Consider the following 18,318-nt stretch of genomic DNA (forward strand, 5'->3'; position numbering starts at 1 on the left):
ACTGTGCAGGAAAATGGGGTCTGCGATAGTGAGGTGAGAAAGAGTGCGCAGGCAGGGTGGAGCAGTTGGAGAAGGATTTCAGGAGTCATTTGTGATAGGAAAGTCCCAGCAAAAGTGAAAGGTAAGATATATAAGACAGTAGTGAGACCAGCTGTGATGTATGGATTGGCGACCATACCCTTAACGAAGAGACAGGAGGCAAAGTTGGAGGTGGCAGAGTTGAGGATGTTAAGATTTGCGATGGGAGTGACAAGGTTGGACAGGATAAGGAACGAGCACATCAGAGGGACAGCACATGTGGAGAGCTTGGGAATTAAGCTAAGAGAGATGAGACTGAGATGGTATGGACACATCCTGAGAAGAGATGCAGAGCATGTAGGAAGGAGAATGTTGAGGATGGAGCTGCCAGGCAAACGAAAATGAGGAAGGCCAAAGAGGAGATACATGGATGTGGTGAGAGAGGACATGAAAGTGGCAGGTGTGGTAGTGAAGGATGCTGAAGACAGGGAGCAATGGAGACGAAAGATCCGCTGTGGTGACCCCTAATCGGGAGCAGCCAAAAGAAGAAGCAGCAGTGCAGTTATTTGCACAGTTATATTTGTTTGTACCTGCATCCAATTTCCTCACGAATTTAGTAGATTTTGTTTTCTAAAAGATAACCCAATAAGTTGCTGAATTTAAAACAACCATGACCCTGACCAGGCAGCTTCTAAAAATGCTGTAAATAGATCACGTAGTGCCACACGCATGTTATTGAACCTTGTTTTATTTTGCTCTGCAAGCTTCATATCTGACCACCCATTTACTCCCACTAGTCAGTAAAAATTCATACTCATGTACCTTGTTGTGTCCTGTAAGATCTCAGTCCTGATGGACACCTCTAGTCTCAACCATATGCTCAGTGAACCTTTTCTGGCAAGCTTTCTTCGGATAAACTTTATACAGTACTAATGTTATGGTCTTAGATATAAACACACATTGCACATGCTTTTGGGCCTCATTTCTTCCTGTTGTGTTTTCTCTACTTCCAGACTGTGAAGTTTGCAAATCCTTCTTCTTCAGCAAATGTGAGGTTCATGGACCGCCCCTCTTCATCCCAGATACTCCTGTTCCCATGGGAGTCCCTGACCGAGCCAGACAAACTCTTCCTCCTGGGTTAGAAATCCAGAAGTCCAGTATTCCTGATGCAGGCCTGGGAGTGTTTAATAAGGGGGAGACTGTTCCAATAGGTGCACACTTCGGACCCTATCAGGGAGAGCTAGTAAACAGAGCGGGATCCAGGAACAGTGGATACTCCTGGGTTGTGAGTTTGTCATACATTTTAAAAAATTAAACAAGCCTTACCTGTAAGGTGAAGTTTGATTGTGAGTCTACTAAGTCTGAGGTGACACACTGAGGGTTAACCTGAGATGCACACCTGCTGCTGAGGATATTCATATTTTTCAAGGGATAGTTCGGGATTTTTGACATGAATCTGTATGGCATCCCCATCAATAGTGTTGTGTAGAGGTCGACCGATCTATCGGCCGGCCGATTTAATCAGCCGATTTTTGCCATTTTTTAAAGAATCAGCATCGGCCGATTTTCTTATTTGGTTGCGCCGATTTAAAGTCAGGCACGACAGCTACGTAGAACGCGGCGTGCAAAAGACCCAAGCCAACAAACGTTTCAGGAGTCAGCGGAGATAGCCTACAGGTAAGGCTTCAATTCTTACATTTCAATGTCCTAAAGTCGTATATTTGCTCTCATGATAGTTGTAATCTGTGAGGTGTTGCTTCATTTAGCGAAAGGAAAAACGAATAGCATTTCAACTGCATCGGAGTTGTAGAATTCCTCTCGAAACGAAACGTTGCAATGCGTAGCCTTGTGGCCGCGAGTGCGTCAGGAATGCGTCGACTATGTAAGCCCCCTCAACGCTGGTGACCGCTATGTTCCGATCTAAACTGTAGTAACGGACAATCTAAGTGAAAAGTTAACAAAAAGAGGATGCAAAACTAACCTGTGAACGTATTATAACATTGCCATCCCATGTCCATTCGTTTTCGCGATGTATACATGTTTGATTTGATTGTGAACCAGAGACCGATGCTAGACCTCTGCAGTTCCTATTTCCGGTTTCCTGCACAGCATGCTGGGAGACAGAGTTTTATATTGTTGAAATGGAAACGTGTGAAAGTTCAAGGCATGGAAGTTCCACAGTGTAACTGTATAACTTGAACATGTATTTTGCCGTTTTGAAGTAACTATCTGAAGTTGTCACATCATGGAAGTCTTCTTGCACTCTGTTAGTCTATTGATTATTCATTTTAATACGTTTAAGTCATTAATTTAATTCTTATTGTTATGATGAGTACAGTCATTTTTATATAATACATAATATTTATACTATATATCATGTTATTTATAATGAAAAATGTTATGAATAATAAAATCTAAATTAAATTAATAATTTCTTTAATTAACATATAGTAACATTGAAGGCATTTTTTTCAGAGTGTTCAATTTTCAATAAATCGTGTTAAGTTTATAAGTGTTGTGCGTCCTCTTCCTAGTATGATATTTTAGCGTGCCAATTAAGGACAATACGATAGCATATCGGCCCAAAAAAATCGGCAGCTCATATCGGCCATCGGCTGACTCTGACCTCTAAATATCGGTATTTGCATTGGCTTTAGAAAAACCCATATCGGTCGACCTCTAGTGTTGTGCAAACACACTGACTTACCCCTGACAGCATCCTGTGAGTCCAGTTCTTGTCCAGTTTTGGTCCAGACGAAAGTAGTCTGGCAAGTTTGTTGGGGTCACGAAAGTAAAACGTTTTTCGTCTCAATACAGTACGTGTTCAAAAGAGTGATATATTTGCATCACAAAACCCTTGTCAAATAAAAAGTCAGACCTCGAAATCGCTTGGCACTATTTTCTCTCCCTTCTTATCACTGCGCGCTGCCGGCTTCATCCAGCTGCGGCTCCAGCTTCAAGGATAAGCTGGAGCCGCATACAGCAAGTAGGAGTCCCGGCGGGTGGTCTGTATTTGATTCGTTTATATCCCGACCTTGTCAGCTGGCAGATTTATGTTCATGGACCCGGTAAGCTGGTAAATAATATTTATTTATTTTTTTCTTTACCAAATTCTAACAGAAAACGAGAGCGCACGAAAGGGAAAACAGAGCCGCCTCACGGCTGTAATGCAAATTGCTTTCCTCCTCAGTATACAAGTGCGCTTCCATGTCAGGGAAAAAGAAACTACCACTGCTGCCTTAGGGCACTACATAGGCAGCAGTGGTAGTTTCTTTTTCCCTGACATGGAAGTGCACTTGTATACTGAGGAGGAAAGCAATTTGCATTACAGCCGTGAGGCAGCTCTGTTTTCCCTTTCGGGCGCTCTCGTTTTCTGTTAGAATTTGGTAAAGAAAATAATAATAAATATTATTTACCAGCTTACCGGGTCCATGAACATAAATCTGACAGCTGACAAGGTCGGGATATAAACGAATCGAATACAAACCACCCGCCGGGACTCCTACTTACTGTATGCGGCTCCAGCTTATCCTTGAAGCTGGAGCCGCAGCTGGATGAAGCCGGCAGCGCGCAGTGATAAGAAGGGAGAGAAAATAGTGCCAAGCGATTTCGAGGTCTGACTTTTTATTTGACAACGGTTTTGTGATGCAAATATATCACTCTTTTGAACACGTACTGTATTGAGACGAAAAACGTTTTACTTTCGTGACCCCAACAAACTTGCCAGACTACTTTCGTCTGGACCAAAACTGGACAAGAACTGGACTCACAGGATGCTGTCAGGGGTAAGTCAGTGTGTTTGCACAACACTATTGATGGGGATGCCATACAGATTCATGTCAAAAATCCTGAACTATCCCTTTAAATATTGTGGGCATGATTATAAAGAACAATGCAAAAAAGAAAAGAACAAGGGAATGGGGAATAGATCTAATTGCAAGGGAGTGCATGTTCACCCTGAGTGTGTCACTGAAGACTCGGTTGAATCACAGTCGAACTTCACCTGACAGGTAAGGCTTGTCTAATTTTTTCATTCTACCAAATCCTGGTGATGTCACTTCCTGTCAACATGAGGTTTTACAGCAATAATTGTGGTCCCAACAATATTATTCAGCCAGGAAAAGATTATTGTAACCATATCAACCAACCAGATCCACTCATTGTAATATAGCTGCAGCAAAGATATTCTCAGTAATCACAGGTTTGTTATAAAATGTGTGAAAAGTTGAGTCCCGAGACCATTCTCTATACTTCAATATTTCATCAGTGGGAATCCCCTGACTGGCTTTTTAAATGGCTGCAGATCTTTTACTGTGAGCTTTGAACTGTATTGTATCCACATCACTGCTTGCAGAATGGTTTTAATCCATCGTCCAATAGTGCCTGTTAGTAACAGGTCGATATGGCTTGATATAGGATAACAGTAGGCGCGTATAGACAGGATCACAAAGAGGTTTTGTTCTGTCAAGGTTGTGCTTCAGAGTAGTGTAAACACAAAGTGGTTGCTTATGGTATTTCCTCACGAAGAATGACAATGGAGTTTTCCCAGGTCTGTCTTGTTTAACATGCTCTCGTATGTAGAATACATAATAATCTGTAGTTGCCTTCATCGCATCATTAATAACAATAAGTTAAATTAATGTAGCGCCTTTCAAAAAACCCAAGGACGCTTTACAATTATAGACGAGGAAAGAAAAATAAATAAGTAAAAAGTCCACCAAGTAGGGGTCAGGATGTAATTCCCGTGGTGTAGCAGCCACAGTCCCACCAAAAGGCGCACGAAAACAAGTCCCACATCTCCAGCACCGCCGCTGTGACGCCGTCAGCAACATCGCTCGAACACCATGCCATGGATCCACAAAGCGAGCAGAGAAGCTCCGCCACGCAGAGCGCTGGTATGTCCCAAACCGCCTGCACAGCCGCCGCAACACCACCAAGCAACATCGCTCGGAACATCACGCCAAGCGTTAAAGTGCAGAGCACTGGACAACCACGATGTAAAATAAGCAACGAGCTCACTGCAGTCCATACCTGGGAGCGCAGGCATTGCCTACGGCGAACCAAGGCCTGGAGGGAACCAACGCCCAAAACTAGGTCCGGAGCTACACCACAACCGGCGGACAAAACACTCAAACATCAAACTACACACAAACACAGAAAAAATAAATAAAAATAAAATTAAAAAGCTCCGGTGAGAAGCGGCAGCCAGAACGCGCACGACGTACTCTCAACCGGAAACGGAAACAAAAGTTATCATTAACAAGGAACGATAAGGTCTGGCATCTTTGTCCTGATGTCAGTGCTAGCAACACAACTCATTTCAGTGTTAATTCATTTAGTGACAATTTCTCAAGTGGATATAATAGTTGTATGTACTCCAAGACCAGCGTGACATCCCAAGTTTCTTGATATCGAGGAGCAGGCTTGGCGCAATTGAATACACCCTTGCACTATGAAAGGATGAGCAGCTACAGTGCAGTGAGAACCAGGAAATTCAAATCCCATGAAATGATTCGATCCTTCTGAGCATGCTGTACTGAGTGTGGAGTAAGATAGATGTTGTATATGAAGGCTGTGAAGAAACATGGTATTGACATTTGGGTGCAGTGAATCAACTTTTTCCCTGTATACAAAATGCACACCATCTTTTGATGTGTGAAGAGGTATGAGATGATTGGACAACTATGGCAGAAGTGGTGAGGGAGACAGCTAGGAAGGTGCTAGGAATGACATCAGGACAAAGAAAGGAAGACAAGGGGACTCGGTAGTGGAATGACAAAGTCCAGGAGAGTATAAGGGGAAGAAGTTGGCAGTGCAAAACTGGGATAAAAAGAGAGAGCAGACAAGAGGAGATGTGAGAGAAAGCAAAGAAAGCAGTGGCAAAGGGGAAGAAAAAGGCTATTAATGAACAACATGAAAGGTTAGAAAGTAAGGATGGAGAAAACGACCTGTATTGATTAGCAAGACAGCGAGATCAAGCTGGGAATGATGTGCAGCAGATTAGGCTGATAAAGGATGCAGATGGAAATATGCTGACAAGTGAAGAGTGTGTGTTGAGAAGGTGGATGTAGAACTTGGCGAAACTAATGAATGAAGAAAATGAAAGAGAGAGAGAAGGTTGGCCAAGGTGGAGATAGTGAATCAGGAAGTACAGCAAATTAGCAAGGAGGAAGTAAGGTGAGCTATGAAGATGCCTGGAGAGAGGTTGCAGGAGACGGACGCGGAAGAGGGGGAAACGTGGTGGAGTACGACAGAGACTACGGAGAAGATCTAATAGACCACCACTGCCCTCCATGCTCCTCTGTAATGTCCGCTCCCTGAAGAACAAAGTTGAGGAGCTCAGAGCCAATGCCAGGTTTCTCCACGAGTACCGGGAATCATACCTGCTTGTGTTCACTGAGACGTGGCTGCAGGAGGACGTGTCCGACTCACTAGCTTCCCTGGATGGCTTCTCGTTGGTGCGCTCTGATAGGAACGACAACTCCGGCAAGAGCAAAGGTGGCGGCACCTGTGTCTACATCAACAACCTGTGGTGCTCGCAGTTCACCACGAGAGAGTCGGTCTGTAATCCTGACATTGAACTGGTATGTTTAAGCCTGAGACCCTTCTACCTGCCACGTGAATTTGGGAATATTTTACTATGTACTGTATATATCCTGCCTGGGGGTAGTGCTACTAAGGCAGCTAATATCATGGCAGACTGTGTTCACAGACAACTGAAACGCACCCCTGAAGCACCATGTTTTATTCTAGGTGATTTTAATCATTGTAAACTTGAGGCTACTTTACCTGGGTTCAGCCAATATGTTAACTGTAATACCAGAGGAAAAAACACATTGGATAAATGTTACGGAAATATCAAAAACGCCTATACTGCTAAGGTTAAACCTCCTTTAGGGTCCTCTGATCACAACACTGTCCATTTAATCCCTACTTACAAGTCCCTGCTTAAAAGCAACAAACCACAAGTTAAAACTGTTTCTTTATGGAACAATGATGGTTTAGAAACTCTGTAAAGCTGCTTCTCTTGCACCAACTGGGACCTCTTTCATAGTCTGGAACTAGAGGAAGCCACAGATACTATCACGGATTATATTGTTCTGTAAAGATAATGTGCCAACTCAAAAATCTATCACTATGTACCCAAATAATAAATCTTATATCTCCAAGGAGATTAAAGAGTGCATAGTACAGAGGAAAGTAGCATTTAAGAATGGGGACCTACTAAGCATGAAAAACACGCAGAAGGAACTTAATCACAAACTAAGGACTGCTAGGAGGAAGGAGAGGGAGAAATTTGAATCTCACTGCTCAGGTATGAGTACTAAAAAACTATGGGACTCTATGAAAACGATGACAAACATGACTCCAACTAAGAGGTGTATCAATGTGTTAAATGAGGAGGAAAAGGCTAATGAGCTGAATAACTTTTTTTGCCGATTTGACTTAAGAGACTTCTCATATGAGAAGAAAATAGCTATGGATGGTGTGCCTGAATCAGGCCCTGGAGTAATCACTATTGACCAGCATGCTGTGGAGAGACTTTTTTCACGCATCTGCCCCAGAAAGGCCTCTGGTCCAGATGGCATCTCTGGGTGCCTACTGAAGTCCTGTAGCAAAGAACTGGCAGAAGCCTGGTGTCCCATCTTCTAGAAATCACTAGACACTCATTCTGTTCCCTCTATCTGGAAAAGTTCTGTTATCATTCCTGTGCCTAAAAAAGCAAGCTGTAAAGAGAATGACTACCGTCCTATTGCACTGACTTCATTGGTAATGAAGTGTTTTGAGAAAATCATGATCAATTTCTTGAAGACAGAAGTTAGTGGTTTTGTAGATCCCTTTCAGTTTGCTTACAAGTGCAACAGAAGTACTGAAGATGCCATTTTAGCTGTGACCCACCTTATCAATAAGCACTTGGAGGATTCTAGCTCATTAGCACGTCTTTTATTGGTTGATTTTAGTTCAGCTTTTAATATGTTGCAGCCACATCTTTTAATTAGCAGATTAATTTTGATGTTCATCCTTTTATTATTAAATGGTACTTTTCGTTTTTAACAAATCGTAGACAGCGGGTCAGTGTTAATGGAACTTTATCTGAAACTAAAACTCTGAGCACAGGTGCACCACAGGGAAGCGTGAGTTCACCGGTTCTGTTCACTCTGTACACAGATGCGTGTAGAAATTTTTATACAGTCACATCATTAAGTTCTCAGACGACACTGCAATTTTATCACTGTTGAAAAAGAATCATGATATATCTGACTACTTTCTGGAAATTCAGAGGTTTGTTGAGTGGTGCAACGATAACCACCTCATTCTGAATGTGAATAAGACAGAAGAAATGGTGTTCGACCCTCGAGGAGTGGGTGACCACAGGCCCGTGGTCATCCACAATCAAGCCATTGCCCAGGTGCAGTCATACAAATATCTGGGTGTCTTTATTGACAACGCACTCACCTGGAGCACATACGTCGACAGCCTCTGTTGCAGACTACAGCAACGATTGCATTTTCTTCGTCGTCTGAGAATTCATGGTGTTGATCAAAGATTTGTTGATTTTTTTTTTTTTTTATAAGGCAGTCTTGGAAAGTCTGATCAGGTATAGTATCACAGCTTGGTTTGGTAATTTAAACGTTTTTTTTTTTTTTTTAATGGGTTTTATTCAAAGAACATTTGGCAGCCCAAGAGCTGAATTACATGTTCTGTACATTGGATAAAAGGTACATTGACAAATCAAACATACTTAGAATTAAAATCACAAATATATATACAAAATAAAACATCATGATTAGCCATTCCAATTACAATGTGCTATTCAGAAGTTGAACAAGGTAAGGAAGTGGACTTAGAGTATCGTACAGTGCGAACGGGCAACTGATCAAGACCTCTCTGTACAGCTAAAGAACAAACTGCTTCAGCTAATTCATGCTGCTGGAAAAATTATTGGTGTTAAAGAGCACTTCTCCATTCAGAGTATTTATGAACAGGCCACTCTGCAACAAGCAAATAAGATTATCTGCGGTCCATCACACATCATGCATGGCGAGTATGAGCTGCTACCATCTGGTAGAAGGTTTAGAGTTCCTCATTGCAGACTGAACAGATTTAAAAACTCATTTGTTCCTGTGTCAATTAAGCTGGTAAACAAGGTCAGATAAGACCAGAGCACAGATGACCTGTGGTGGGTTGTTTTGCACAGGTTAGTATTTTTACTTATTAGAATTTTAGCATTTTATTACACGTATTAGGTGTTCTTTATTCACTCTCATTTATTTTTTGTATTTTTATTATTTTATTTTTTATTTTATTTTAATTCACAATGTTTCTTGCACTTTAGGCACCTTTGTATGTGTATTGTATGTTCTGTGTTGTGGCTGCAGCATGGGTGAATGGCCCAGAACAAATTTCTCACTTTGTGAGACAATAAAGTTAATCTTGAATCTTGAAGAGAATGAAAATTGGTAAGGCAATCGGGCCAGATTATATACCAATGGAGGCATGAAGAGGCTTAGGAGAGATGCAGTTGACTTTTTGAGTAGCTTGTTTAACAAGATTTTGGAAAGTGAGAGGATGCCTGAGGAGTGGAGAAGTAGTATACTGGTACCAATATTCAAGAACAAGTGCAATGTCCAGTGCTGCAGTAACTATAGAGGCATAAAGTTGACCAGCCCACAGCATGAAGTTATGGGAAAGAGTAGTGGAAGGTAGGTTAAGAGGAGAGGTGGAGATATGTGAGCAACAATATGGTTTGATGCCAGGAAAGAGTACTATAGATGCAATATTTGCATTGAGAATGTTGATGGAAAAGTATAGAGAAGGCCAGAAGGAGCTGCATTGTGGATTTAGAGAAGGCATATGACAGGATGCTGAGAGAGGAGTTGTAGTACTGCATGAGGAAATCAGGAGTGGCAGAGAAATATGTGAGATTGGTGCAGGATATGTATGAGGACTGTGTGACAGCAGTGAGATGTGTAGTGGGAATGACCGAGGCATTTAAGGTAGATGTTGGATTGCACCAAGGCTCGGTCCTAAGCGCTTTGTTTGCGATGATAATGGACAGGTTGACAGATAACATCAGGCAAGAGGCCCCATGGATAATGATGTTTGCAGATGATCTTGTGATCTGGAGTGAGAACCGGGAGCAAGAAGAAAAAAAACTTGGCACCATGGAGAAATGCGCTAGAGAGAAGGGGAAAGTAAGTCAGTAGGAGCAGGATAAAGCACATGTGCGTGAATGAAGGTGTAGGGACAGCCACAGTCCCCGTCTAGAACTACAAATCCCATCAACTATCTCCCGCGATGACCTACGTTACTTCCTCCATGACTCTATAAGTGACCCGGTCACACTCAAACTCGCTCTCTCTTGCTGTGGACTTCGCATCATGCAGACATATAGAGATACCCCCCGCTCATTGGACCGTCCGAAATCATGACGTCTGCCTTGCAAGAAAGAAGACTCAACGCGCTTTCGTATATACCACTGGCCACGGTAAAAAGTACCTAAGTTGCGTCGTCGCACTCAATCGAGTTACAACCGGTTTATTTGTTTATTATAAGTAACGTTACGACTGCAGCCCAAGCAGTTAATTAAAAGTTAGAAGCGACCGGATTCCTTCTGACTTACTCGCTGTGCACATTATTTGATCAGAGACTTTTCCTCACGAACGATGAAGCTCCGGACCAAGGAAACCTCTGCGCTTTCTCTGCTACCTGAGACTCCGCAAAACTTCGGGACATCTTTGCATTCCTACATAGGAGGAAGATACTGGAAGTAAGGCTGGCGTTTGGGCAAACTAGTCTTAGGAATTAGCTTTATGAAGTAGTGTGAATTTAAACTCAGAAACTGTTTAATTGTGCACACTGTAGACACTCAGAGTGTCGAGTTGATCATTGTGGTTCTACATTGTTCTCTCCGTTGTTTTAATAGATAGGTTGTTGCATGTTCTTTCTCTATCCTTTGTAACACCCCTTAATTTCATTATTACACACACTTTGACCTCATCAATATTTCAGGGGATTTGGTAATGTCATAAGTTAGTGGGTTAGCAACCACGACGAATTCCTTTGTCTCAAGAAACCACGAGGTGATATTCCTTTCCCCCCCAACACCTTAGATAACATTCCAATCTCTGATTTATTTACACATTCTGTCCGCGCACCTCCCACGCGCATATTCAAACTCTCTCTCCTCCTCTCTGCCTCGCACTCCTCCCTTCTCCCAGTGCACAGCTGTGCACGGGACACGCCCTAAAAGCTCAGTCGCTCGCTTGGCAGCAAGGAGAAAACATCTCCCTCACACGCGCACGCGCGCACACAGACACACACACTCGCACACATACACACACGCCCGCTATATATATATATATATATATATATATATATATATATATATATATATATATATAGCTGCTAACCATATTGAATGTATTCAACTGCCATTACCCATTTAGTATCATTGTTATAATAAATTCAATTATTCTGTTAAACTGTGCTTGTCTGTCTGTTGCTGCTGTGTCCTTGAAGTCACACAATCTCAAAGAACTCCAAATTGCCTTCACCCAAGTGTATATGAATGCTATTGGCTGTAGTGTCTATGTAATACGGTAAGTAATACATTGCTGCATTGGTAGTGATCATAATAATTTGGAATATACCATAATTTAGCTGTTTGGTAATTTATTATTAAACACCAAAATTAATGGTATTATTGAGACTGATTTAATGAGACTGATCACATATTTATTGGTGCCCCGTGTGAGGAGATTGGTTTGTTGACTTCTTGAATATTGTTGCAACAACAGATAAATTATTAGTTTGATTAAGCAACTGCCAAGGTATATCCCCAGGTGTGTTAAACGGTTAACAGTAGCGTGGTAACCATATCACAAAATACTAATAACGTATTAATAACTTAGGATGAGAGAGCATTTCCAAACAAAAACAAACTTTATTAATTGATTAATTAATTACATAGTTAATATTAATTAATAATAATTAATTAACTCATTGATTAATTAATTACCTAATATCCAACCTAAGTAAAATGGCATCCCCTCGTGTCTCAGAGGCTGAAGACAACGCTCAAGACGTGTCTCTCTCTGATGTCATCGCAGACCTCATTCACTGCTCTGCCTCTGAAAAAGCGAACATTAGGAACATGAGTAAGGGTGAATGCCAAAATAACAAACTCAATAAAACATATGAGAGATCCAAAAAGAACAACTATTAGTGTCCAAGAGGCACTCGGTTGGCTATTCCTGTTACACTTCCAAGATACTGATTTAGAAATCAGGTACCTCTGCGGAGAGGTTGACAGGCTGACTACCAGCAACGCCGAGCTGGCAGCCGATAACAATGATTTATATCGGGAGCGTGGGCTCTTGAAAAACTCCCTTGATGATTGCGCCAAAAGGCTAGAGAAAGCCGAAAAGGCTGCCAAGAGGGCTGCCAAGGAGCAGACCCCCCAAGAAGGGTGCGAGGGGCGTGAAAGACCCCCAGCAATGCGCCGAAGCTCAGAGCAGGAAGAGGCGTCCGAACCGGACACCGTGGATTACCTGGTCGAGAACCAGACATCCCGCCAAACATCAACTCGCTACACGACTCCTTCGTCGTTTAGCCAGGGTGGAGCCATACTGCGCTCATCCCGAGCCCAGGCCCATAGCACACCCAGGTCAGTGCGCTACAGTATCCCTGATCCATCTTCGGATGAATCAGACTACAAATCTATTGCGAAACGGGAGCAATACCAGAGTAGCTCAGATAGTGGGTACTCAGGAGAGCCAAGGAGGCCGCACAAGGACGTGCACCAAGCCCTTTGCATAGGGCAAATTGACCTACTTGCCAAAGATGTTGAGCGATTCGATCCTGACAATAAAAGAACAAATGTAAATGATTTGCGAGAAATTGACCGATGCCTGATGGACCTGCAGAAAGCCACAACGTGAGAGAAACTTAAACTGATCTGGAAGACCTCTAGTAGCAGCGTTCGTGCCTTTTTAGAGACGCTACCCCCAGACGTTCGCGATAGCTATTCAAAACTTCGCAATTACATGAGGGAAGAATATGCGCCGTACACGGATGAAACCTCCGCGACATTGTGTGCAATACAAATTAAACAGAAACGGTCTGAGGCGCCTCGTGAATATTGTAGACGGCTACGTACTGCCTATTTCCAGGGTAATAGCGCACCAGGCTTGGAAGAAGATAGAGGCTTCAAATCCCTCTTCTTACATAACCTCCACCCAAGCGTGCAGACTCAAGTCACACTGATGTGTCAACAAGATTTCTACTCGATGAGGGAAATTAGGCAACTAGCCCAAATGACCTGGGAGACCATTGTCAAAACCACAGACAGAAACGATGATGAACCCAGGGTTCTTAGTCTCCAGGGTGCAGACAGGCCCCCGCTAGCCTTAGAAGGAGGTGAAGCTCCACCAGGGGGACCCACCTGGAGAAATCCCGGTCTGAACCGCCCCTTGCCGAGCCATCACCAGGGTGAGTGGAAGAATCGGCAAGGTAAGGCCAGGAGAGACCGAGGGCAAGGCCACAGTGATCATGGCAACCGCTCATCATATGAAAAGGGTCATAAGGAACAAGGCGGTTGGCAACAAGATCGTCATCCCCGCTCTGGCCAGAGATGGCAGGAGCACTCCGACCGTAGCTCTACACGTAGGGGTAGAGGTGACCAACACAGTGACTCAGACCAACCTGGTAAGTTCCGCTCAAAGCTGGATTCTTTGAAAGCCCAGTTGGCTGAGGTTAAAGGACTGTTACAGAAGAGGTCAGACCCCTCGACAGATAAAACAAAAGAGCCCAAGAAAGATGACAAAGGCCACCCGCAGGCATGACTAGGCCAGGAGCCACGAGTATATCTCGTGAAATGGGAAGGAGATCCCTGTGAAACAGCAGGCGATGGTCAGGATGTAGGGCCCCCCCTGGTGGTGAAGGCAAACACACAAAATGCACCTCTGATGCAGTTCTTAGGCGATCTAGCTAGAAGGCGCAATGCTAAGCGCATTTACACCCCCGTGGTGGTCGAGGGTACAATCACCCTCCAAGCCCTTCTAGATACTGGATCGGAGATCACGCTTATGTGTGCTAAAGTCTTCGCCACCATCTCTCAGACACAGCTCTCACAAGGTGACCCAATCCCAACCAAGCCCTGCAACATAAACTTGGTCAGCTTCACGCAAAACAAAGCCCCAGTAACACAAATGGCATGGTTGGAACTCACATTCCAAGGCATGTCAATCATACATCCCACTTACATCTGCTCTGTGGGTACGGAAAAACTACTGATTGGCCAAGACCTACTTGACAGGTTGGCACCACTCACTGATTGTCGTCACAGTCAATTGTTGGCCCAAATCACGACCCCACAGCCGTTGGATCCCACAAAACATGCACAAGCCCGTTGCAATGAGATTAGTGCAGACACTGACCAACCAAGCGCCACGGGAGACCAAATTTCTGATGAACTTCAGTTCATGTCTTTGTACACAGAGTCTGGTGTCGAAACACCCGACATCCCAAGTCCCCCTAGTGGCCACAATTCTTTGGAAAACCACGCCTCTTTCCTTTGTTCCTTGAGTAACTCAACCTCAGCTATGTATTGCCCTATCCTATCAGGTGAAGTGCGAGTCAATGGGACCACGGTCCTCAATGCAGCTATGACGCTTTGGTCTGAGAAGTCAGCCATCAGCCAGACTTTGTTTGACATGCTGTGTCAAAGCCATTCCTGCCCCGTATTCGTGCAGAAAAGCCACTGACTTCTCTCTGCCGAACAACCCCAAACCTCTGTTAAGGCTGTTGACGTCTGTGCCGTGACCATGACAATTGGAACAAGAGAGTTCCTCCATTTCTTGAGCGTGGTCCCTCAACTCTCCAATTCACTATTCATTGGGGCAGACATTCTGGTCAGGCTAGGAGCCCAGATAGACATGATAAACCAGGTAATCTGGACTCAAGCCAATGTCAAAAACCACCCACTCCTCGCTGACCCTGAACGTATGTGCTCTGGACAAACCATCCCCCAGGCATGCCAGGTAGCTAGTGAGTTTGACGTTATTATTCCTGCTAGGACGGCCGGTTTTCCCCTTAAGTTGGTCATTTTGAGAGGTCAAGAGCTTCCAACTTCAGAGGCTTTCTTCTAACCTCTGCCTCTATTTCTGGAACTTAACCTAACAGTTTGTGGCACTCCTCTGCTTGAACTGAACCATTGTTCATCTTACATTCTGGTGCAAAACTTGACTAACACTCCTGTGGGTGCAATCAGTTAATTATTGATATTAAGTGATCAATCTCGTTAAATCAGTCTCATTAAATTTTGAAGGTCAATAATTAAGATGAATCAATCCCATTGAATCGTTTACTTTGACTCGTTTGAATTGAATCATACCATAGAATCAGTCTCATTCAGTGAATCATTTAGTGACTCGTTCAATGAATCATTTAGTGAATCGTTTAGTGAATCATACCATTAATCCTGGTGCTTAATAATAAATTACCAAACAGCTAAATTATGGTACACTTCCAAATTATTAAGATCACTTACCATATTATATAACATTTACACCCTTTTGAATTCTTTGAGAAGATTGGGGACTTCAGATATTGTTCACAAATAAACACAGTTTGTTTGTAAATGAATTTATTATACAAAGATAAATCAATATATACAAGCAGTGAGGTGTGTGTGTGTGTGTGTGTGTGTAGGACTTGACCATGTGTTTAGCCTCGTGTAGCTAACTACACGTGGTGGAGGCCTAGCTTGTTGCTAGCTAAAACAAAAGAATGTTATCTAAGTAGAACAAAGGATTAGCTCTGTGTTTAGCCTCGTGTAGCTAACTACACGTGGTGGAGGCCTAGATTAGCCTTGTGTTGCTAGTATGTGTTTGTGAAAGGCCCTATGGCCTAGCTAAAGTGTGTTTGTTAGGCCTGGTGAGGCCTACTGAGCACGTGTGGCTAAAGACAAAAGGGAAGCTATCTAAAGGGTATCAGGCCTGGTCAGGCCTGTTGAGCACGTGTTCTCAGTAACAAAAAGATTCCACGCTCATAGCATTACCAAACTCACTGAAACCTTGATAAAAGGTCAAAATGTATGATAAGGAAATGAAGGTGTTAGTCAGAATAAGAGAGAGAGAGAGAAAATGCACAACCTATCAAACAATTGAGAGAACATAGAACCAAAATTAAATCAACACGCTGCGTGTCTAACAGTGTAACATAAACCTGGGTTTAAATTCACACCATTTCAAATAAAAGCAAATTCCTAAGACTATCCTAATTATGCCCAAATGCCAAAATCTTACTTAATCCTGCCTTTAGCAAGATATGAAGAACTATTCGCCGGTGTAGTTTCGGGCCTCGCCGTGGGAGCACGTGAGCCACTCGTGATGGAGGCGCAGGAAACTTTCGGGTCCAGCGGAGCACTTGGGTGGGTCCCGTGGAAAGCAGAGGATTCTTGGTCCGAACCTCAGTGTTCGTGAGGAAAAGTCTCTGATCAGAATAAGATGCACAGCGCTTTTGAGTTAAAAAGGATTCAATCGCTTCTTAACTTTTAACTGCCTGGGCTGCAGTCGTGACGTCACTTCTAATGCAAGTAAACCGGTTGTAACTCAGGTTGAGTTTAAAGATCGCGCGACTCTAGAGTTTACCTTTGCCAAGGGTAAGAAAGAAAATCGCGCTGAGTGATGGATCTTGCAAGAAAGAAGACGTCTTTCTGGGTGGAGAGCGCCTCTTTATACGTCCAGATTCATCGGAAGCCAGACGAGAGAGACAAAGATGGTGGAGCTTCCGCTTGGATTTATGCGTGCATGGCAGACTGACGTAGGTGATCCCGCCCACGCGTGACGTAGGTCACACGGAAGTTGCCTGGGAATTGTAGTTCTGACACAAGATGGCGGCATGATACCTACACTCCTCTCACCCTGCCTGCTCGCCGCCCCCTAGGTCTGCTGATAGACAGATCATTCCATGACTTTGAACTAACAATTCCAGTCATAGGCGAGCTGCCTCTTTCTTCACCGTCCCCAATAACATGATTCGTATCAAGCCACACAACATGCTGTGCGATGACCAAGTCTTCATGGCCAAAGCTGACACAGCAGAGGACATGATGGTATATGCCCTCTCCTCTCAGCCGGGTGAAAACACCCCTGCGTCAGATGCTGTAGATCAGGGGTGTCCAAATTGATCCATAAAGGGCCGTGTGGCTGCAGGTTTTCATTCCAGCCATGCAGCAGCACACCTGACTTGGCTCATTCAATCAACTGAACTGTCTTCACACAGTCAAATACTTGCAGCCACACCCACCCTTGATTAAAGGGTGGGTGTGTCAGTTGATTGAATAAGCCAAATCAGGTGTGCTGCTGCATGGCTGGAATGAAAACCTGCAGCCACACGGCCCTTTATGGATCAGTTTGGACACCCCTGCTGTAGATTCTTCATTAGGCGAACCATACCCAGGTTTCGAACTGGAGGTCCAACAACAGCTTACTAAGGCTGATAGCCTAACCTTGGACGCTCAGAAACAACAACTCCGCCAATTGTTTTATGATTTCAAAGACATTTGGTCACGGGATTCTAATGACTGCGGAGTCACAGACCTCCACACCGTACGAATCCCCACTGACCTGGATGCACCACTAACATTTGTGCGCCAGTACAAAATCCCTTTAGCAGCTTATGACCCTATCCAAGAGATCATAGACACTTTGCTGGAGAAGCAGATCATTCGAGAATGTAATTCCACATACAATTCTCCCTTGTGGCCCGTGCTGAAGCCTAATGGCAAATGGTGCCTCACCATTGACGACAGGCAGCTGAATAAGCAAGTCCCCTTGTCAAGGTGGCCAATGATCCATTTAGACTAGGAACTCGCCAAGGTGAGAGACGCTAAGTTTTTCTCCACCGCCGACGTGGCCAGTGGATTCTGGACGATGAAAGTCGATCCTAAAGACCAGTAAAAACTAGCATTCTCCTTTGCAAATAGGCAATTTACCTGGAACCGGTGCCCTTTTGGATACTCCAACTCACCAGCTGAATTCAACATATTCTTACACAAGGCCATGAATGATGCTGCTGCTCGCGGAGACTTGATTTATGTTGACGACATCCTGATCAGATCGCAAATGTTCGAAGCTCATTTAATCGAAATTCGACATGTCCTTAGTCAGCTTGCTAATGCTGGAGCAAAGTTCTCCATTACCAAGGGCCAGTGGTGTCGCACAAAAGTTGAATACGTTGGCCTGCTCGTGGGGCCTGATGGTATCAAACTGCAGTCAGGGAGAGTCCAAGCCA

At 43.7% G+C, this 18,318-nt stretch overlaps 1 protein-coding gene across 1 annotated transcript in view; it reads left to right on the forward strand.

The window, feature by feature from the left end:
• LOC132894117 (zinc finger protein 271-like) overlaps positions 1-18,318 on the forward strand; it is a 269,182-nt gene that overhangs the window by 24,116 nt on the left and 226,748 nt on the right. Inside the window, exon 6 of the mRNA XM_060933443.1 lies at positions 1,032-1,303. Coding sequence (XP_060789426.1) covers positions 1,032-1,303 — 272 coding nt within the window. The remainder of the gene's footprint in view (positions 1-1,031; positions 1,304-18,318) is intronic.

The sequence above is a fragment of the Neoarius graeffei genome, chromosome 11, assembly GCF_027579695.1.
Source record: "Neoarius graeffei isolate fNeoGra1 chromosome 11, fNeoGra1.pri, whole genome shotgun sequence".
Classification (NCBI taxonomy): domain Eukaryota; kingdom Metazoa; phylum Chordata; class Actinopteri; order Siluriformes; family Ariidae; genus Neoarius; species Neoarius graeffei.